Here is a 24,408-nt window from a genome sequence, read left to right on the forward strand (position 1 = left end):
TCATTCACGACAAGGAGACGGCAATACGTTTTTTGGCAAAGCCACGGAGTGATACTTCAGCAACGTTTATGCGACAATGGCCGCCAAATGACACTTTCAACTGTTTTTTGACAGGTGGAGGTGTAATGCACGATAGTGTCAACAAGAAATCGGTCTTCGAAAGGGAAGTTGGCTGGAGCGGTCTAGGATGGAGTTTAGGACAGCAATTCTTTTCATTTATTGCTGGTTTGAAAATTTGGCAAAAATCAAATTCCGCTTAGAGGAATTACCTATTAGCCACACAACTGCTGTTGACTCGAAGAACTTTCCTCACGAAGTTTGTGCCTGGCGGCTTTTGCAGACTCCAACAATTATCGGCGGCCCAGGTCTACACGTCGGGATCGATGAAACGCTAATATCTGGCCGTAAAAACCACGCAGGGCGAGTCCTTCCCCAGTGGTGGATTTTCCTAGGGATCTTCCGGAAAACTGAAGAGGTGTTCATCTATGCAGTGCCAGATCGAGCTGCGGCCAGTTTGATGGACACAATCCAGTCCCGCATCGCTCCCGGCTCAAACATAATGTCCGATATGTGGGCATCATTCCAAGGAATTGAAACGATGATTGACATGAATTATACTCATGAATCATACTCGGTTAATCATACCGAAATCTTTGTGGATCCAACGACTGGAGCTCACACACAAACCATCGAATCTCTTTGGGACGTCTACAAGATGCAGAATAAACGCCAATGCGATACACACCGATCTTTAGTGGCCAGCTGTGTGTGTGAGTTCGTTTGGAGGCAAAGATACCGCCCCATTCCCCAGTGCCGGAGAACAGACTCACAGAGGGGAACACAACAGCTATATTCCGAACAACCGAGTGCGAGAGCGGGAGTGCGTGAGAGTTTGAAAATACTACGGCCTCAAGCTATTTATTGGATAGACACCGTCTGCCTCTGATCAACACTGACTTGCCCTGTCTGGGTTCGGTACAAGGCTGTGATGCGCTGCATACTGCGGGGGCGTTGTCTGACCTTGGTCGACGCTGACTCGCGCTGTCTGGGTCGGATACAGGGCTGTGACGCTCTGCATATTGAGAGGGCGTTATCTGAAGTTTATCCAATGCTGACGCACGCTGTCTGGTCAGCATCTAGCGGAGCTGAGGGTCTTAGTGGATTCCGGGCATTCATTGGTTGCTTTCAGGAATCTGGCGTTCTTGATAAAAAGCGTCCAAAAACAGCCTAGTTTGGTTGGTTGATCCGAAAACCCGGAGTCACTTCGTCAGTCTTTCGATGAAACATCTGGGTTTGTGTTACACGTTGAACAAATAATTCCTCGGTACTTCGTTCCTATATACTTTGCACCGGTATTTCTCTTTTCAAGCACACCGATCTTGTTCGTTAAGAAAATACTAGGTTTGTAAGGTCACCACTTTTTACTTCGAATCCCGTGACTTCGACTTCTGGTGTGCACTTAGCTTAGCCGCAGATGTTTAGTCAGTACATTTCACCATAACGTTCGTCACACCTTTTCTTATTCGTTACTGTCTGTTCTTCGTTTGTCCTATACTCACATTCATCACGAGTTCTCCGGTGTTTGCTCAGTCCGTCGCATCAACTTGTGTTGGACAAAGTTGCCCAAATACAGAATTTGGCAATGACAACGACCTCTTTGTCTCCACTGTTTTCCTTTTTATGCCTACTGTCTTGACTGCGAAGTTGTTTGCCTCACCAGCCGAGCAAAGGAACTCAACTACGTACACTGATGTCCGAATGGGGATAGGAAAGGTAGATGTTTAAGGCTATAGATCAACAACTGAAGATCACCTAGATGAAGTGTGGTGACAGCCCATCGGTCTGTCTGTGTGTATCCGACGGATCAGTTAGTTTATCCCATGTGCGTCAACCACAACCGGGATCAGACTCATGTGTGTGGCTTGCTATGTGCCTTAATGAGGAGGCTCATACATGCGCGAACCCAGCTTCATCGGATTTTGTGTGTACTGTGTGTGTGTGTGTGTGTGTGTGTGTGTGAAGAAATCCAGGTGAGATCAGGTCAAGGAATGATATTTCCGGGTATGGACACAATCAGCTGACCAAATATCCATTCTATAGAGTGACTGCAGTTCGGCAACAATATGAGATCGTCAGATTATGCCACAATCCTTTGTCGAAACGAGCGGTACAGCAACAGGGAAAGGAAAATCCGTCCCCGGAACATATCCATTGGCAATGATTGGGGTATGCGCAGCTCCAATAAATCACGTCATGTTATTTTGGCCACCGGCCACAACAACTGATGATGAGGTAATCGCTTCTGTATGAGTGAAACTCTTGACCCTTGACACAATCCTGTATCTAAGGTAGGCTGGCTCCATCGTAATACCGATACCTGAAGCGTTCAAAGGTCATGTTTCTAAAGACGCCATGTGATTATTCAATTAACTGACCACGTTGTGGCCCACTGTGCTCATCGAACGTCTGGAATTCGTTTTCTGTCAGTTCTTCTAACAGTAATTTGCTGCTCACTGATTTCACCATCCTTTAGAAATGCTGTTGGTCTTGGTAGCTGCTCTATGCACCGTTTCAGAAACTTGCAGTAGCTGAGTAGCAACACCGAGCCGTCCTGGGTAGCGACTGGAATCATGACAGGCTTAGCCACTATCAGTCGTGTGGTCGGTTTTATTCATAACACCAGCTGCTTAGTACAGAACAGACCAAAACAAAATCCGGTTGAGCCACTGGAATTCGACAGCGGTGTCTCTAAAACGCTGTAATTAGACGTCAAACAGAAAACACATTAGACAATTGGATTAAAATGTGTAGCTGCAACAGTGGAACCAGAGGTGCTGACAGCTACAGTGAATTCGATTAAAACTGAATTGCGGCTTTATAAAAAGAGTATTCCAGCCTACAGACATATTGACCTACTCATGAGCATGCTGAAAACTAGTCTGTGTGTGTGTGTGTGTGTGTGTGTGTGTGTGTGTGTGTGTGTGTGTGTGTGTGTGTGTGTGTGTGTGTGTGTGTGTGTGTGTGTGTGTGTGTGTGTGTGTGTGTGTGTGTGTGTGTGTGTGTGTGTGTGTGTGTGTGTGTGTGTGTGTGTGTGTGTGTGTGTGTGTGTGTGTGTGTGTGTGTGTGTGTGTGTGTGTGAAGAAATCCAGGTGAGATCAGGTCAAGGAATGATATTTCCGGGTATGGACAAAATCAGCTAACCAAATATCCATTCTGTAGAGTGACTGCAGTTCGGCAAAAATATGAGATCGTCAGATTATGCCACAATCCTTTGTCGAAACGAGCGGTACAGCAACAGGGAAAGGAAAATCCGTCCCCGGAACATATCCATTGGCAATGATTCGGGTATGCGCAGCTCCAATAAATCACGCCATGTTATTTTGGCCACCGGCCACAACAACTGATGATGAGGTAATCGCTTTTGTATGAGTGAAACTCTTGACCCTTGACACAATCTTGTATTTAATGAAGGGTGGCTCCATCGTAATACCGATACCTAAAGCGTTCAAAGGTCATATTTCTAAAGACGCCATGTGATTATTCAATTAACTGACCACGTTGTGGCCCACTGTGCTCATCGAACGTCTGGAATTCGTTTTCTGTCAGTTTTTCTAACAGTACTTTGCTGCTCACTGATTTCACCATCCTTTAGGAATGCTATTGGCCTTGGTAGCTGCTCTATGCACAGTTTCAGAAACTTGTAGTAGCTGAGTAGCAACACCGAGCCGTCCTGGGTAGCGACTGGAATCATGACAGGCTTAGCCACTATCAGTCGTGTGGTCGGTTTTATTCATAACACCAGCTGCTTAGTACAGAACAGACCAAAACAAAATCCGGTTGAGCCACTGGAATTCGACAGCGGTGTCTCTAAAACGCTGTAATTAGACGTCAAACAGAAAACACATTAGACAATTGGATTAAAATGTGTAGCTGCAACAGTGGAACCAGAGGTGCTGACAGCTACAGTGAATTCGATTAAAACTGAATTGCGGCTTTATAAAAAGAGTATTCCAGCCTACAGACGTATTGACCTACTCATGAGCATGCTGAAAACTAGTCAGCAGAATATGACCGGTTTTGCTCATCACGTAGACACGGTCCCTGAGTTTCCGTCAACCTTAAGTTCTTCTTGAACTCAAATTGCACAAAATTAGTGAAGTGCACTGATTTCCTTCCCATTTCGGTTTTGAAAAGCATCACAAACGATAAATTCAGTTGGATTCTAGGTGAGTCTCCCAGCAAAGTATTTCAGCCTGTTTGTAGTCTCCCTTATGTCATTTCTACTTTGTTTCTTCTAGTGCATTTAAGCTGTCCTGATTATGTCGACCCAGTCTCTTTTGAAGTTCACATCGTTTTCAGAGCCGCAGGATTCCATATGGTAGCTTTTTGAGCTTTTCGAAAAAACATGTACCCTTTCGAAACTGACCAAATCTGACCGAATTCAGCATAATGGGACGAGTCTCTACACTGGGCCTCCAAACTTACTTCAAAAAGAAGCGGTGTATGTTAACACTGTGATTTGCTAGGGGAGCTCCTGGGTCGTCGTGATCAGTAAAACAAAGCTGTGTAAAATTACCGAGATCTTGAATCGTAACATGCATTTAGCAACCAAAGATGGCTGCTAGGTTGAGTGAGGAACACAATGAGTGTCTAGTGGTGGTCTTACGACGACACTCATCTTGCGAATTGTATAACGTTAGTTTTTTGCGAAAAAAATACCAGGATATCATTCGCAAATTCAAATTTTTCATGAAAATCCCGGTTCATTCAATTCAGCCATTCATTCGGTCAAGTCCAGTTAGGTACCACTTTTCCTATCTTCCGAAGCTGATTATTTGAGTGTATTGGATATGACGATGGTCAGCTTGGATTGCTTTCGGCTCTCCTGACCTTGGTAGAGGCGAGCGGAAGTGATGAGCGCACACGTAAACATGCCGAAATTCGGGATGAAGACACTTGGTAAAGCAATCGCTTCAGATGATGGTGATGTTCCCCACGGGGTAAGAGTCAAACTCCATGTTTTTGCTCCGAATCAGGAGCAGAATAGTCAAGAGCGATAGGGAGTAAATCGAAGTAAGATTTGATCAGCTGAGATCGCATTCGATAACAACACAACCGATGGTTTAAGCAAACGTTTCACGTGCAAAACAGCACGTGACGATTTTTGCTGATACTAAGAATAAAATTACAGACAATGAATTGCTAAGAAGGAAGCGAAATGAGTCGGTTCAGGACCTATTTGAAATGTGAGGAACAGGATGCCATAACTGCCGATACTCAGATAGAGTAATGTTAGTAGTGTGAATATTCGGATTCGGGTGCTAGCTCCTGGCTAAATGAAAAGCCCACCCTAAATTGTATATATCGATGTGCAGCCACTTATTTTATCACCCCAAAAACAGATTTTTAGATACGGTGTTAATTACGCGGCTAATGAAAACTGTTTGAACCGCATCATCTTTTTCGTCTTTTGTGGCTCATCATCCAAGTAAAGTTTTTTCGTGTCGAAGTACTTGAAAACCAAAGCGGTCGCAATTGAATTTGGCTGGTAGCTTAAACACCAACTATTCTTGTTCATTTGATAAATAGGGACACTTTAGAATATTACTGTCGAAGTGCAATTATTGCAGAACGACCAACCGCCAACATGATCTCTAAACACACCATAGAAAGATTCCAAATTCACGGACGTGTATGGAAACTATAAATAGGTTCGTCAACTAGTCTCATTTGCACACGAATTTGGTTTTCGCAGCAGACTCAGCTACATCCAGCCCAGTCGCTCGGCTATGACGGTCGACTTCAGCTGACTGTGGTCAACCAGGCCGCCTCATCTTTCAACTGGTATGATACCCGTGATATCGCAATACATCTTCCCTAGACACAGCACACTACTCATACGGTTGCTGTCGAAGTGTTTTCAGCAACTTTGTGAGTAGTGTGTTATGTCTCCAAATGGGTTTATTTGGTTCTACGAGCCAGTGTATATTAGGTGCCAGTTTATGGTTTGAAAACGACTGAAATAAACAGTATGAGACGTGGTTACTGGCTCTTACAACCTCGAGACCACGATCACATGAAAGTATCGTTGAATGCCTGGCCCTACCAGGGACATTTAACAAGAACAAGCCTAGCGAATATACACTCATTTGCAAACTAATTTGGTTTTTCGAGAGACTCACATGGAACCCAGCTGAATCTCTCGTTTGTGATGTTCTCAGACAACTGAATGTGCTGCACCAGGCCGCCTAATGTTTCAGCCGCTACGATATTCGAGATATCGCGATACATGTGCATCTTTGTAATGTGCTACTCAGAAGGTTGCTGAAAATCCATTGACAGCTCAAGACCGGTTTCGCCCCTTTTGGAGGCTCATCAGGTAGGCGCAGTCCCCCGGTTTCCTTCATGAACAAGCCTCTACTCTGAACAAATAGCGACTTCTTACGGTAGACAGACATGGGTAATATTCCCCTGCGGGGAGCGGATGTTGCACAGGGAATGACAAACAGATATCTCGTAGAAATCGTAATAAACGAAACGTTCCTAATTTCTTTTGTTCCCAAAACTACCATCTTGGTAAGCAAAAGTTGATATTCATATCGCCAACCACATCCAAGGAAACCTCTGCTCTCAGTGGTGCTATTTTCCACCACACACAACCAAAGGCGAATACATAAAAACACCCCCCACAGTGTGCACTTCACAAGGAAGGTCACTTGGGAAAAAAGCACTGTTTGGGATGCACTCAAAGGTGCAAGTCTTTCAGGAAAAAGTCAAAGTACTAATAATAACCTGTGATAATTCGCGTTCCTATTGGTCAGAAAGCTAACCAACTTATTCAGCTTCGATAGGTTCTCATAGTTTCGGATTGCGCACGCAGCATTCCGATGTAAACCAGTATTTCAATTTTTATTTAGTCCTATAAAAAAGTATGCACACTTTCGTGTGTTAGTATACATAAGCACAACTGCAGTATGACCGGGTTCTGATCGCACATGGTTGCCAATGTCTCACGAGAATTGCAGCGCCCAGTTTAGTTTATCCATATATAGCAATTTGAAAAAACCCAAATCCCACTCACTTTACGTAAGTATAACACACACCCCTAACAAGAAAAAGCATGTTCACATCCTGAATTCGACCAATTCATTGCGTTACTTTACTGCCTACGCCATCCATTAGCATTGTAAATACCTAAAAACAAACAGCGTTGCGAACACGTCATTTTTGAAAAAACGGCCTCTGACAGATATTAAAGGTACAAGAAAAAGATATAAGTACATTTATACAAGCACGATAAAATGTCGGTCTGAAGCTGTCAAGACAAGAACCCTTATGTAGAACAAATAGAACATAAGGTTGACGGAAACTCGGGGAATGCGCGTACCTGATGAGCCCCAAGAAGGGCGCAATTGGTCGTGGGCTGTCGGAGAATTAACAGCAACTTAATGAGTAGTGCGTTACGTTTATACACGTGTCGCGACATCCCGAATATCGTAGCAACTGAAATATGAGGCGGCCTGGTGAAGCACATTCGGAGGCCTGGAAACATCATAAACGAGAGATTCAAATGGGTTCCAGGTGAGTCTCTCGCAAAACCAAATTTGTTTGCAAATGAGTGTATTTCGCTCAAAACTTGTCTGGATCAGTTGGCTCGACTTGATATGGGACAGGCGAGTGGTTGGCCTCGGAAGAACCAGTGTTCTCAACTGTACTCATGATGACAAGAGTCTGACCTTGCCTGATGCGATCACTTCAACGGCTGCGTTTTCAAACATACCTTTACAAAAATTTGTCAAAAGATGTTTGCCTGCCACGTCTGTCATATCGGCCTATCTGTTGAAACTCCCCTCCCCCCTTAAAAACGTTTGACCACGGATTGGTGACAGTGACCCGTTAATTACTGGTTTTCGTCCTTCAAAAGGACATCTCAGCCCTTTCGGTGGATTTTACCAAACCCCTCTGCACCGATTGTTTACCAAACCCCTCTGAAACGATGACTTCCCAATCGGTCCCAAGCATTTTCCAATTGATTGAAGACATCTCAGCCCATTTTTATAAACGGTATGGGAAGAATGAGTGAAACACGTGGACGACCCGCTTCTGACTTCGCTGTTTTTGAAGCACATTATATAGGTCTATTCAATGTTTCTATCAATCCCATCTTTATCCTGGACTTTAAATTCTATGCAAGCTGAGTAAATCGCTCATTCTCTAAGTGAGACTCCAGAAAATAAATAGGGTAAGCTATTCTTCAGCAAACTACTCAGTTAAGGTTTCAGTCAGACCAGGATACGAAATATGGAACTATTTCTTATCTGTAGGTTCTTTGGAAAGAGCGATTAAATCTCATACGACTTGTCTGTTCGACTCATCAGGTTGATGGATTCACGTGGTTTTCACGACAAATCCGTCTGAATTTCCAAATAGCTTATTCCTTCAAAGCGCGTAAAGCTTGGATTTCGAGTAGGAGGGATTAGTGACTGAAATTTTAGCAAAAGTTGGTAGAAAACAAAGTGGATGAGATTGGTCGTGAACTGTAGACGAGTTCTCGTGATTCATTTGCTCATCACTCGTTGTAACTAAAAATAATGTCATAAATGCCGGTTCAGCGCAACCTACCTACGGTACAGATTCAGTGGAGAGAAATGAAACACTACAGATTCTCTAAAGCCTGACGGCGCTCTTCCAGGGTATAAGTAGGCGAATCAATCCACGTTTGGAGGCGGAGTTAGCTTACATTGCTAAAAGCGAGGGGGTTAAATAGGCAAGGTCACGTGAACAGTCGGACAGTCGCAAACAAACTCGCTGAGAAAAGCCTCTTTTGAATGAGATAGGCCCTATTTTCATCGAAATTTCACTCAGATTATACTATGATTGCTCGGGGATGAAGTACTCTCTGGCACAATGAGGGGACCTGCACCAGACATTGGTCGCAATATCACCTTCTGGGCCTAAAAATTGAGTGATGTGGCGCTGATGGTACGAGTTATAAACACCTTGGTTAGTGGAACCCATTTCTCCAAGCATTTGACAGCCGGAAGTACCGCGCGCTTCCGAGTTCCTATCTGACCGAAACCTGTCGTCTGGAATACAAGGGAAGTAAGGAAATACAGTGCTCATCCCTACGGAAATAAGATAACGGAGAAATATTCGTCATCGTAACCCACCTAGGTGTGTGACACTCATTGTCACACTGATGTACAATGTTGAAGTACAACCACAAACCTAGGGAAGTAGAACATAAAAAGAGGCGATTTTCATCTCTTCAACCTCGAGACGACCAATTTCTGGACGCAGAATATATTTTAACTATGACATTTTTGACGCCATAAAACTGGGACGGAAAATACTCACTGATTTTTCCTCCTCATCCGTTGGGGTATGCAGGTGCAATCGTGCACCGAAAAAGGTTGTGCTGACACGACTAACCGTAACTGCAAAGATTTGAACATCTTACTTGAAATACTAAGTAGATTATATCAATTTTATGCATTCTCGGACACAGAACTTTGCGCTCATCCAAAAGCTTGCAACCACATGTGGCTAAATTTGCCAGTGGGCAGGCACTTGCAAACGGACACAGAACTTTGCGCTCATCCAAAAGCTTGCAACCACATGTGGCTAAATTTGAATACCAGTGGGCACTTGCAAACAATCAATACTCGATTAGGCAAGCTCTCAAGAGGATGCAACTCAGGGCATCATAATCTTTCGTGTACTATCTATCAACATTAGCAGACGATTCTTAACTAGACTTGATTTGAGTGAGCTGATAAGGTAGCGTTGGATACGCACAGCAGCAACTCATAGTCTAAATACCGACTGAAGGTGAACTTAGCCTCGATAAATCAATAACTCACCAAAATAATTGCGCCGGGACAGGAGGACGACTGTTCGAACGAGAGTGATGTGAGCGTGTATTCTACAAATCCCGGAACCACTCACAACAGATTAGTAACTGACTATTTTCAAGGTCTACAATGGTCTTTTCTGTTATATGACAATATATCTGTTGTCCATCCTATTAGATGGCCCTACCTCAAGCGACAGAATCCTCTGAATGGAGGGCTTCAACGTTAAGGATGCCTTCCATCCTCCCCTGAGGGTTGACTCTCTTTGGGAGGTGATTTGTAAAATCAGATTTCAGAGTACCACGTCGTGTAAAAAATGAGAACCGCCTCTCATCGAGCTAGTTTTCCTATGTGAACTCTAACTTCAAGATCACGTTCGACTTTTTTTTCGAATCCAACTGCTTGAGTTGGTAGGTGATATAAATGATCAATTCATGTGGTTTCTTGTACCGTCTTTAGTGTTTCCCTTCACATCCAACTCCAACACCTATAATTCTTCTCCAGTTCGTACAGTTACAGCACTCGAATATACAGTAAAATAAAACAACGAATCACTGAGTTATACTGTTTGTCAGTACGGCGTTATCAGCGGGATGACCTTGAGATGCAGGAGGGCAACAGTGGTAAAATGGTCGGAGTGCCTGGGCTTTGGGTTATGTATGTGTAAGAACCTGTGGATAGGTTCGACGATGGTGGTTGAATAATATGGTCAGAATGCCTTTGACGGCCCACGATAGAAACCGCAACAGCCGTGAGGTCATGCTGAGGCCGTTACTTAATCCTGTACCGCCTAATGACGTTGGTCCTGGCTGTATTTTACTTGTATAGGTTGTTTCCAGCAATCTGTTAGACCACGTCGAGTTACGCGCGAAACCCCAAAAGTCAAATCGTTCAAATGGATGGTTATCTACAAATGCGGCACTATAAATACAATAATAAATTAGTAAAACTATACAAACCTCAAATTGTGGTACTACGCCGGCTTCTATACACCGGTTTGGGAACTGCTAATTCCTAACGGATCCCAAAGTCAAAGCCAAGTGTTTACAAGATAACGAGGTCACGTGTTGACTTAAACAACAGGCCCGACGACAAGGTCAAAGAACAGTTGATGTTCAGGTCAAAAACGAGAAAGGTGTTACACGGGTGCAAAATCAAAATAACAAAAAGGGGGAATCGCGTTGTACAACAAAAAAAATAGAGGAAAGCAATCAACGACTTGGCATGTACCCGTATATTTGTGTTTTTATTCCAAGAGCTATTTTACGAGGAGTGTGTGGCAAAGAAATAAGAATAATAGCACTACATTGAGTATAAAATAATAAAGAGGTCAGATGGAACAGACTCTGTTCTCCTTGAAATAGTTCGTCGTTGGCCCAGGTCAGCGAATAAACAATAATCCGATCATGGTTATCCAGTTCCCACAGATAATAGATTCCGAAGTTTTAAATCAATTGGAAAATGTGTGGTACCGATTGGGTAGTTATCGTTTAGAGAGGTTCGGTAAACAATCGGTGGATTATGAAGTTAGTCTGAAATATTGTGATACCAGAGTTAGCATATGAGATTAGCGAATGACCGCTGTAAGCGCAGGCGAAATCAGAAGGGAGAGTCAGAGCACGTGACCACGTTTGTATTGCGTGAAATCGTACAAGTGCGTGCGTGCTTGTTTAGTTTCTCCTATTCAGACAGAAAAACGGTTATGCATTTCTCTGTGGACGGAGCGCTAACAAGAGTTGGAAAATAAGTCACACGATTCATCCAAGGACTGAGGTATTTACAGACGTGGCGGAGTTGCAAATAAATCTGTCGATATGTATTATGGTGATTAACAGTAAATGCTAGATAAGTAAAATAGAAAGTGCTATTTTGAAGCTAACTGGTTACAAACGTTTGCTGGAGTTTGTTCACATCAAGGGGCGTCAGGATTACAAATTTTCTAAAGAGAATTATATGGAAAATTGATCTGATATCCAATTAATTTGTGATGTCAGCTTAGGTGAACTATGAGAAAATCAGAGAAATTTATTTCTTTAAAGTTGGCTGATACTAGGATAAGTTATAAGATTCATAAGTGGCACATATGTTTTATCTGAACAGTCAATAATCAACGGAGCATTGGGATAGTACAAACCGCAATCTTAGTGGAACACGATAACATTTGTGCGTTACCAAATCAATGCATCTATGTGAGCTGTCATTTTGTGTTATTAGTGTAGTAGTCTGGTTACCCAAGAGCTATTTTACGAGGAGTGTGTGGCAAAGAAATAAGAATAATAGCGCTAGATTGAGTATAAAATAATAAAGAGGTCAGATGGAACAGACTCTGTTCTCCTTGAAATAGTTCGTCGTTGGCCCAGGTCAGCGAATAAACAATAATCCGATCATGGTTATCCAGTTCCCACAGATAATAGATTCCGAAGTTTTAAATCAATTGGAATATGTGTGGTACCGATTGGGTAGTTATCGTTTAGAGAGGTTCGGTAAACAATCGGTGGATTATGAAGTTAGTCTGAAATAGTGTGATACCAGAGTTAGCATATGAGATTAGCGAATGACCGCTGTAAGCGCAGGCGAAATCAGAAGGGAGAGTCAGAGCACGTGACCACGTTTGTATTGCGTGAAATCGTACAAGTGCGTGCGTGCTTGTTTAGTTTCTCCCATTCAGACAGAAAAACGGTTATGCATTTGGCAATATACGTAATGTTATAATGGAAGCTAAAGAAAGATACAAAACACCGCACTTGGAAACAATTTATCGCAACCATGTTCTTGTCAAGCCACGTATTTTCTATCAACAAATGAGGATTTTTAGTAGCACCAAAATTCAGTCTAGTACAAGCGACTTGACAGTTCGTAACTCTTATCAACTGCCGGCCACTAATCGCAGTATCTTGCATGGCCAATCAGGAATCACATCAAAGATGACTGCCAGTCGAGGAGCAGATTCCATCTTGTTTTCCGGTAGATTTAAAACCACAGTGCCGATAATCCGTAACACAACCATTGTCCGCCTATGCAGGAACTGTGTCTTCGTGGAATTTGGCCGCACCATGACTTAAAGGGGTGGCACCTGAAACTTACATCGAGTTGGAGGCCCGCCTGCTTGCTTCCCACCTCCGGACATTTAAATCACAGGTAAAGTCCCTGGATAGCAAGATTGAGCTGTTGTGTTGTGTTCGCAACAGAATAGTGTGTAAGCCGGCCGTGGATAACAAATCCGGACCAGGAGAGCATCCAGTGAGGATTTTCGGAGTCGTGTACTATGCAACTGCGCCCTCCAAATAACACATTTGGACACTGCGGGTTGACAAATGTTTTTGCGATTACTCCTTATCCTTATCTCCTATTTTCAACCCACTATTAAGAGGTTCTTTCCCCATTAGTGTGTGAGAATATAACCTAAGTAGTTGCAAGTGCCATATTTCTGTATCCCCCAATGGCTTAAAAGACATCGTCGAACAAAACCAGCGGGCGCTGCGTAAATGTTCTACGATAATCAGGCATATAATGATGACATCTGAGTAGACCGGCCAGAGGATTCACATTGGAACGGGAGCCTCCTAGCCAGATCTCACTCTGTACAATGTAAGGCTAGGCATATCTCTCATCAGTTGGGAAAAAGCTGAACTCGTTGAACTCCGGTCTTTTACAACTTTTGAAGTCGTGTGTCCCTCAGAACTGTCCCTAACGCCAAAAACATGAGGTTTTTGTCACATTCTCCAACAGCTTATGCGGCTTGTGGCCACTCATTGCAGAGTAAGGTCATCAGCAGATAACAAAGCAGTTGTCCGTTGGAGGGACATTCAAGATGACCTCTCCAGAAGTGGGATTTTCTATTAAAATCTTGTGGGAAGTGCTAACATTCGAGTCAACAGGATTTTGCCCGACGAATTACTCGCCTTCATCTTGTGCTTCATCATTCATCACAAACGGCCCGTGTGTCTTTGACTGTTAGTATATGTACTGTTGCGGGCTACACCATGCGCTGACTGGAACACGCGCTGTCTACCGAAATACACAGTGACGTGGAGGATGGTTGTCAGGTCACATAGGGATTTGAACCGAAACCATTTAACCTCTTGGCCTAAAGTCTAAATCGTTTATGTCACAGCAGGGTGTACTTACCAAGGTCAGCCTTGACCGATGGTTGATCATTTGGATAAGGATTCCCATTGGCCTGTTGGTTGACTTGTCTTCTGATTGGTGGCTGTCTGGGTGACCTTGAAACTCGTCACCTGGACTATTCGATCACCGGACTGTATTTGGCATATTTTCTCACCGATCTCATATTTCCGAAACCGATAAAAAGCTTCGACTTATTCGATAGTTGGAGTTCACAAGGGCAGATATCGGTTTTTTCGAAGATGCAGTGGTGCAAACCAAACAGTAGCTACGTATGCACCATGTAGGAGATATAAGCTTTCCAATACCAGTTGTGTGCGCAGAAGACTGGGTCAGAATAGAAACGAGTGTTGGCAAATTATGATGCAAGTAGACTCGAGAAGTCTGATAAGGTTCCTACACCAAGGTTCGGTAACTTGAAAGCATGCGCTGTAACTAAGAAACTCCATGTGCCGTCGAATCCTTGTCGGCATTCGAAAATAGCACATTTTCATGCGCATTTATTCCATTCCAACCAGGCGTACGATGTGGCACAACATCGACTGAATTACAGTTCATTTTACAGTAACTATTTGATGAAAGCTCACTGCTTGATGCTGTAATCACAATGAAATTCAAGTTTTTTCCTTCATATTTCAAATTGTTCGGTTAGTTAAAGTTGACAAAGTGGAAGCTTCGTAAATTCATGCTTGACGGACTCACTGTTGCCTAATCACTTCCGATGATTTGAAAGCCCACGAAACATTAACTTACACTTAACCCTCCCGTCCACAAAGATCATGTAACCACCGTGGTTGCTACAGGGTCACATAATTACCAGGCCACACAAAAGGCGAAGTTCGAAGAGCACTGCATGGCTTATAATTGACCTTAAAGCGAAAGCTCCACCGGTAAATAACAACCGTTCTACAATTTCCGGGACGGCCTTGTGTTGGTAGCCCGCGTCCCCATCTTTGGGTCATGCCAATAGTGTATAGGTCAGCTTATAGACCAGAAGCTCAGATTATTGCTATTCAACCAAAGGTCGAAATTGAACAGATAAGGAATTAGTTAGCCAGCGCATCAGCTCCACTTATAGTGTGTAACTGTCTCCCTGTTACTGCTGCTTGTTTAAGCGCGAGACAGCCGTACGAAGCATGATTGACTTTCCAGTCATTGACACCCACCGTAGCTTTACCGCACGCACAATGTGCTACGACTTGCCATCTGGCAAGCTAGGAAGTTTTTTCTCTCTGAAATACCCACAGCTGGTCAGTTTTGGCAATGCAGTCTTAAAATGACGAAAACCGATCCATCCAATGGCCGTTGTCCGAAATCGGGGATTCCAGACAGACAACATACACGTAACTGCCTACACCTGCGACCAATGTCGGTATTCAGGCTTCCAAATGGACTAAATAGTGACACGTCGAACCGGTGCGGACAGTCCTTGGGCTTTTACACCTTACTTGATGTTCAGGCTATTTTCGATCCCTTTCAAAGTTTGACGGGGTCGAAATATAATTCAGGTGTTTCGGATTATGTATGGTTTATACCGAAAAACTCACTGTTACGTCCTAACAGAGTAGGACTTTCTAATACAAAAGTTTGTACAGAACTGAGATCAGGTTGCTGTAGCAGCTGCATTATCCCCATTGACGTTAAATCATTTATAGGCTGGTATTTTGGACACCATGTATTGTCTTTCGTCTTTTCATCCATGCTGTGGATGCTACTAAAAACGTCTTCTGGTCACCGGTAATTCGGTACTGGCATGCTAATAAGTAGTGCATGCATCCACCAATTTCCGTCTTCTTACTTTGCGCATGCACCTGATAAGCACAAACAGTGTAAAGCTGGCAAATGTGTGGAAACAAAAGTGGATTACATCAGAATACCATTCCGAAAGTCATCTTATGACTTGCGCTTGCCAATGAATGAAGTCGGATTCGAGCAGAAGAAGCCTAGTGCCGGACCAATAAGTTGCAGCTAGAAACGACGATGCTCAGCAGTTCCTTTCACTACGTTACGACACATGCACTTCACATACTAAGCCTAACAACCAGTGATGCGGGATTTCGGAATTAGTCCTCGGATGGCCTTCATAGCGGGTAACTCGTAATTCATCAGTACAGTTTGGGTTGAGTTATGTTGATCCGACTCCATGCTTCGTTGTGGAAAGCGACTTGAAAGGAAGTTACGTCAGATAAACGAACTCTGCCCGTGCTAGAATGAATCCTGTACTCCCAATCATCGATTTCTCAAGGACTACCAGTACGTACAGTTTGGGTTGAGTTATGTTGATCCGACTCCATGCTTCTTTGTGGAAAGCGACTTGAAAGGAAGTTGCATCAGATAAATGAACTCTGCCCGTGCCAGAATGAATCCTGTACTCCCAGTCATCGATTTCTCAAGGACTATAATCAGTTCATCGTACCCTAATTCTTGTCGTGCAGATTGGGTCCAGTGTACCGGACCTTGGTCCAGATGTAACAATAGTTGGTACCTATGTCCCTAATTTTGCTCTACTTATCTAAATGTTGTATAAACCAAAAAAAAGAATGTGATACAGTGCCTTGTGGTCAGATGTACCCATGACGCACCACCGTAAACCGAATAACTTGTGCAAAGCTGGCACACACTTGCACATCAACACAAACATTATCAAACTTATGGAAAAATGCGATTTTCTAGTCAAAAGAAGTCCATTTTACTGAAGTTCCACTGACCGGAGACCTTTCGCGTACTGATTCATCGAGACGTGTCAGTCAGATCCCCTCGCCTCATTAAAGTGGTATTATTATTTTGGGAACTATCACAAGCATTAAAGACAGTATTAAGTGATCACCGTCGTGAATGGTCTCCAAACGATTTCCTTCTTTTCTACTTTTATTCCATAGAGTTCGCCTTAGAATCGACACACTGAGAGGGAGGGAAAGCTGTAACCAAATTTACCTTTTTCAGATTGTGCTTACTATGGTGTACTTTCTCCGGCAGAGTTGTCGGAATCATAACTAACAATACGAGTTTCTCCGGCAGAGTTGTCGGAATCATAACGGTATTTAACTAACAATACGAATGTGACAACAACTCAAAGTCATGTGATATGTCCCGGTTAGCCACAACCTACCCAGCAGTGCTTCAGCAGGTCGGCCAGGACTGACTGACAGTGGAACTCACGCATCACTGACCTCCAATGCTAATGACGTCACCTGTTTCTAACATAACCGAGAGAATCATGAAGTCTTCTACTTTGTCTCACTGGGATGCCAATACTAGGCGAAACCCAGCAACTTCGAACCGTTTTGTTTAAGTCTGTTTGCTGATGCACAGATGAGCACCGCACATCGGACAGAAGTAGAGTAACAACTACCAGTGGAAGAAGCAATATCCTTCGCCTCGTAGCCGTTTATTGGAAAATGCCAACGAAACAGTTACAAACTACTGGATAGGAAGGTATGCCTCTCATATGCACCCTGTTTTTAAAACTGAATATACGTCTTCTTCTTGAAAAAGACCTCTTGAAATTTACTGTGTATTCATTGACTATCACGCAACTGTAAACGAATGCGACAAAGCAGTTTCACAAAGTTCACCATAAACCCAGCCTTCGATTAGACGCAAAGCGGGGTTACGAGAAAACAAATCACTACTCGCATGCCTCATCAGTAGTATCTGCCGTTTCACCAGTAGCTGACAGATACCATGTGCGCTATGCGATAACAACACCGAGGGGATTTCAAGAGTTCTAGGCCTTGTACGTAACGCTTACCGTTTCGAACTTTAAGTGGTTATGAGTCCGGAAAGCCCAACGGTAAAGAATCGATAGATCGGAAAAAACAAGTTTACTGGAATGACTGCGATCAATGCCATTTCGATTGTGTACATATATGCACTCAGTAAACTCTGACGAATAAAGTTAGTGTGGAAATATCGGAACGAATTGATCAAGCTGAGAAATGGCCGAGCAAAAATGCAGAGGACAGTGATGAAGTTGCCAAGTAGTGATTCGGTCAGTAACATGAAGCTGTTTGCAGATAGGAGCTACCAAAACAGAGAACAACTTGGTCGACTCCCATGATGTTCTTCCCAAACGGCAATCATCCAGTTCAGTGGTCTTTTCAATAGTTTACTGGTTCATTTAATTCTGCAGACTCCTGTTTTCGGGACCCTGAGTAAGTCGACTCGAAGAAGGTGTAGATCAACGTAAACATCCGCATTATTATGAGGGCATGTACCCTTCACTTTGGTTTCCTTGTAAGTTTGTTTCCAATGGCGGATGAATGTACACTGCCGCGCACTTAAATGAACTCGGGAATATTAATTTTCGTGGCTGCAGGGATGAAGTTGGTTTTGTTCCACCCCTAAGAAGATGCACCCTCTTCCCCCTTGCTGCTCCGTCCTACGGTCTTCAACCACCAAGTTGTCTCTAAAAGCCAGTTAGGTTACTTGCATCCTCTTTTGACAGTCTCCACGCTATAGAACTTAATGTGTCGAGGAGCGCGTTTTGAACTAGCTAACTGACAGCTTATCTTGACATCAGTGTCATATCCATGTCATGTCCATATCATTCACATCACCAGTCCAACCTTTGAGGCAGTATTCATTGTTGAGAGTGCCTCTTTTCTAAGAATTCAATCCGCACATGATGGGGGAGTAGTTACATCCAGACAAGTGTACCGCTGAAACTAGCGGGTCTAAATACTCAATAAGGCCCGATATTCGCTCGGTTGAACAAATTCACAAGGGAAGAGGGGTTAAGATGTCAATTTGTCGGAATATATGTAGGTCGGGTGTGTTTACTGGTGGTTGATCGGATGGCAGTTGATCTGTTCGCCGAGTTTGCCAATTGGCTTGCAAACGTTTCAACGATATCTCCTCGACTAGGGGCGCAACTTTTGCAAGCCAATTGCCAAGCTCGGCGAACAGATCAACTGCCATCCGATCAAGTACCAGGGGTTAATATGTGCTCGTGTAAAGGCGAATTCGTACAACACTCTACACTCCGACCGTTTCCGGCAACTCCATAATCGCAAACACTCGGGATTTAAAATGGAACAAGGTAACAGACACATACTGGATACAGGTATTTTTATTGGAACGAATAGATATGTACCTTTTCCTGAGATGGGATCGTGGAAAAAGTACCCTTGTCGATAAATTTCGCTTTTCAAGTAGAGATGACTGAGTCTGACTAGAAGACCTTTTGTGCGCTCTGTGTTGATGGGCTAACCCAGTTGCTGGTCAGATGATGACCATGAGTAATGGGGTGTGATAACTATTGAAGTGCTTGCTTTATCTGCATACCAACTCACCCGAATCCCAGATAAAGAAAGCCATAAACCCGAGATTCAACGGGGTTCCCTGTGAATCTTTCCTAAAAATGAGTGTATTGGTCAAATTTCAAGTGTATTTGCGTTCGGTTTCAAGTAGAACATAAGGTCCATGGAAACCTGGGAACTGCACCTGCCTGATGAGTCCCAAGAAGGCCGCAATCGGTCATGGGCGGCCGAATAGTTTTCAGCAACCCTATGAGTAGTACATGCATGCATGTTCAACAACGTTGTTTATCCACACTTACTGATTAAACCGTGTAAATTGTCTGCGACAGCCTAGTGTGCAAGTGAACAATTTACCGATAGAGACCTAGACGACTACCCAAGGCTTCTCATAAAATTTGTTTTGACCAATTATTACTTTCATACACAACGTTCAGGCCGATTATAGTTATTTGATGACAGTATAGTGACAATTAATGTGGATTTTATCGTCCAACTGAAATCGGTTGTAGCTGAAAAGCCGAGAAATACTTTACTGTTGTTTCATCCATGAAGGGAGTCTTCTGCAGAATTCGTAATGTGCGTACGACTGCTGATTCACAACATACAGTGACTTGCAGGGCATCAAAAAACTTCTGTTAAGATAACATTTGTACCTCCGACTTGTTAGGCCACCTTTGGTACACTACCCCGTAAGCCCCCTTTATGAGGCGTGCGTAATATCGAGAGCTATTGCGACCAATGACATATAGTGTGCGTAGACGTGCAAAGCACCGACCTTACAAAATGTTGCAATATTACGTCAGGAGATGTGTCTTCGTAACATGTGTTTGTTCCGTATTCACAATACGCTTGGCTGAGGATAGACAGACAGATGTAAATGGATAGACAGGCAGACGCAAGTGGATAGACAACTTTCGTTGTTCCGTAGCTTCGAGGACAAGCCAAGCAACCGAGACTGTCTGACTTGCATTTTATCAAACAATGTGTACTTTTTCATTTGATATGACGCGGTGTCTGCCTTTGCCAACACACATACAGAGATTAAAGTTGCGTCAAAGCCGGCCACAAACGTAAGCAGACACCAATGATTGCGTAGACAGTGCGAGTGTCTGTGACACAACCGCTTTTGGCAGCGAATCCGAACGTGCCTACATTTTTTGTACTGTTTTTGCATAAAATAAGGTATGGATTAGCCAAATGCACTCATTTGCAAACCAGTTCGGTTTTTCTGGAGGCTCACCTGGAGACTTGTTTGCGACCTCGTTTCACGACGTTTTTAAGCAACTGAATGCGCTACACCAGGCTGCCCCGTGTTTCATTTGGTACGATATTCACGATACATGTAAAAACGTAATACACTACTTACATTATTGCTGGAAAATGTTTGACAGCCCACGACCTTCCTGGGGACTGCGGCTACCTGATGAACAAACTTATGAGTAGTGTATTACATCTAAAGATATGGAACGTTTGATGAATCTAGGCTGACACAAGTTCCTGAATGTGTATTTACTGGCCTAAACTTGAGTTTGCGGCGAAAGGTAACCGTTCGTTCATGACATACTAGAATGCCCTGAGTTCATGTTCCATGGTACAACAGCGATGCTGAGATATCCACACAAGGTAGACAACAGTGCATGAAAATGTATAGGGCCTCCGGCATCCGTCTGCCGAAACCCAGTAGGATTGACTGCGTCGATTTTCACACCGAACTTACTCCCGTCTGTGTTCATTCACATGACGTTTTTCCAATATGGGTGCGTGAATGGACAATTTTCAAGCGGTATTAACTGCTTTGAGTAAATTGTTTAGTACACAGATTTGCAACAGAATCAGATACTCGTGTGTGTGTGTGTGTATGTGTGTGTATGTGTGTTACCTCCCATACAAAGACCATATTGTGAAGTTTTGAAAGGTCATTAACGCTGTCTATTGAACAGGCTATAGACTTTTTGTAATGCACTACTCATAAGGTTGCTTAAAACTCCTCGACAGCCCACGACTGGTTTCGCCCTTTTTGGGGCTCATCAGGTAGGCGCAATCCCCGAGTTTCCGTCAACCTTATGTTCTACTTGAAACCAAATTGCACGAAATTGGCGAAATACATTCATTTGCAAGTTAATTTGGTTTTTCGAGAGACCCACCTGGAACCCAGCTGAATCTCTCGTTTTTGATGTTTCCAGTCGTAGACAGCCATGGACTTCCCTACAACCCAGCTGAATCTCTCGTTTTTGATGTAGACAGCCATGGACTTCCCTAAGGACTTGAGCTGTTTGGTGTGCTGAGCACATCGAGTCACCATCTACCGAAAAGAGCGTTGGTTTCTGTGTTCAGTTTGTGGCAAAAACCTAAACACGGACACAATGACTGGGTAGAGGACAACAAAAGATGTTACGGAAAGTCGAGCTGATTTTGTTGCCTTCCAGGGTAAGATCCATCTGACCTTCCCTGTGTTTGTCCGGGGACCCTGGGAGATATGGTGGCTAATCGATGCTCCTCGCGTTCATTCTGTCACTCTCCGTCCAACTTGCCTGACGGAATACTAGGGGTCTAGAAGGTGGAGGGCTAGTGATACTCCCCCTCTTCAAACTTCCTTCTTTTCTCTACAGAACCGTATTTAGGTTACTTGGCTTGGTTGTACAACTTCGTTGGTGTTCCGCTAGTAACGATAAGGATGGTAGTCGTTCACTTGTTGACCATACACGGTCGTGTAATTTGTGTGTGGCTCCGCCCACTTGTCACATTCATACAGGTCAGTACCAACGATTTCCAGAAAGAATGCAACTGCTCTCAAAGATGGATATTTCCAGAGGTAACTTGACAATAAATTGACGGGTACTAATGGCCCAGCTGATTCATTGCTATTGGCAATGAACAGCAATAGATATACACATCAATTGAACAGGGATTGTTTTCCTATTGAACGATAGTTACAAGGTCATTTCCGTTGTCCGTGGTCATTTTAGTGTAATGTTTCATTTTTGTGGATGGTTCTCAAGCGTGAAAAATGTAGGCTTTCACGGCGAAGCGGAACTGAGATATTCCGTGATAGTGATGTCTTGCGGAAGTGATTCCAGTTCACAGACAATTTGGATAATGAGGTTTCTGCCTCCAGAATAAGGCATCCCACGGGCTCTCGGGAATTAAACATACTCGTTGCCCATACGCTCGTCTAGGCAGAAAGAATTCCTGCGCACACGCAACTAACAAATCGATGGCTACATTCTCATTCAGGATAGAAAGAAAACCACATTCCGTTCAAATACAGATCAATACAACAACTACGAACAAGCACTATATATATATATATGTATATATATATAACAAGAACAATAGCATGATTTCTGACCAACAGCCCTCATAATCTAGCAATGAAAATTCGGTAGCTGGCGTACCGCTCCACTCGATTTTCGGAGATTTGGCGCAGCTGGACAGAAATGTTTGTTGATTATTCGGTTCAAAGTGAAGAACTATCGCAGATAAGCGGTCACTCTCCAGTTCCGGCTACTTAGTACGTCAGGATTTGAGTAGGTGGGGGAATAGGCCCCCGACCAAAGTGAGCACCGCTTAGAAAGTCGATCACAATGCTTGCTTTTCTCTGGTACAACATAGACCCAATCCAACCAGTGGTTTGGGTGTGAAGGGCCTGAACGCTGTGGGACAAAACAAGCCCCTAACTTGGACGTGAGCAGTAGCGGCAAAATCCCCCTACCGTCGATCGTCTTGCGGCGTCCAGTGCCTGTTGAAACATCGACAGCGGTAGTTCCCGGTTCTCACACTCCTGATCTGACCTCTGCGCACCTCCACATTTGCAGTCATACTTTTTGCATTGTGTTGTAGTACGCCTTGGGTGTAATAACACTAAAAAGAGTAACAATAGTAATACGTGGTTCGGCTGCGTGGCGGTGTTTCTTTGCGCTTTTCACCAAGCGAACCCAGAACCCAAATTACCTGGACAAAAATTTAGAATTCTATTTGTTGTGACACTTCAGTGATAGAGCTCAGGCTTCCGTCGGTAGGTAGCAAAAATCCCTGGCACCACATCGATAAAGCGCGCCCAACTGGGATGAGAAATATGTATTTATAGTGCCAGTTCTTCACTTCTATTCGGTGAATTCTTTCGATTGTTTACCCATCTTCCCTTTTCTGATGAACCAAAATCTTTCTGTTGGTCTTTTCCCAAGCAATCGACTCCAAATGAACTTCTAAAATCAGGAGACTAGCTAGGATGAAGTACTTTTGGTTTAGTGGGAAAAATGTCTAGACACCCTCTACAACTGCCCTCACTGTCGTGGAGAACCAAAGTAATCGGGTCAGAATTACCGTTGCTGAAACTAGACTTGAACTTGGTTTGTGGCGACGACTCGCCTCGAAAACATTTTCACGAAATCGTTATCTAGGTGTACAAGGCATGAAACCCGGAGCTTGTTGGTCATCCATATAAAAAATGTATAACGATTTAGAACAGAAGTTTTAATCGCTCAGGAAGATATCTCATCAGGAAAAGTGTCACAGTATCTGGGTGCTGTATTTCTGGATGTACACTTATTCTCCACAATGATTAATTTCATTTCATGGGTTATTTTTATGTCTCTCCTGTCCTATAAAAGTATGCGTATTTAAACGCACCTTGTAGTCACAAGCTTTCTAGGGAATTATGCCTTGTGCGTTCTCACGCTTCCTTTTGTTTCCGAACTTAGCACTATTATTACTGATATTATCATCATTCAGGAGACATCAAGTCAAATTCGCCACCGAGATTAAAATCCATGTTATAATGGGCAATACACACACAGATACAAGAAAGTTAACTTCAAAGAATCTGCTCCATTTTTTGTTTTGCGTTGCCTCCCCCTCAAAAATTCGACCACGGGTTTGTCCGTGATATATCCGTCCACACACAAAACCCTAGTTTGGGCATTTCAAATGGAATCACTACCATTTGAATGAATCCCTCGTCAACTAACCCGTTGGTGAATCATTTGGCCCTCTGTACAATGGCCATGGTCAGAACAACAAACCCTGAGACTTTAATTAAGTGGCCCTTTTGATCCTGTAGAAACAAATTACGAGGAGTGACGCAAAACTAACGTGTAGGAAACTCATCTGCGGAATGATGACTGTGAAAGGCCAATCATTAGGTTGTCACTCAGTGTTACTGCGATCCG

The 24,408-nt window shown here is 43.5% G+C and overlaps 1 protein-coding gene across 1 annotated transcript in view; it reads right to left on the minus strand.

Moving 5' to 3' along the window:
* Positions 1 to 3,806: 3,806 nt before the first annotated feature.
* T265_07831 (hypothetical protein) overlaps positions 3,807 to 24,408 on the minus strand; it is a gene marked incomplete at both ends in the record, with an annotated part of 49,184 nt that continues 28,582 nt past the window's right edge. Inside the window, 3 exons of the mRNA XM_009173464.1 lie at positions 3,807 to 3,875; positions 9,000 to 9,086; positions 22,953 to 23,101. Of these exons, the coding sequence (XP_009171728.1) occupies positions 3,807 to 3,875; positions 9,000 to 9,086; positions 22,953 to 23,101 (305 nt within the window). The remainder of the gene's footprint in view (positions 3,876 to 8,999; positions 9,087 to 22,952; positions 23,102 to 24,408) is intronic.

This window comes from Opisthorchis viverrini (genome assembly GCF_000715545.1).
Source record: "Opisthorchis viverrini unplaced genomic scaffold opera_v5_187, whole genome shotgun sequence".
In the NCBI taxonomy this organism is placed as follows: Eukaryota; Metazoa; Platyhelminthes; class Trematoda; order Opisthorchiida; family Opisthorchiidae; genus Opisthorchis; species Opisthorchis viverrini.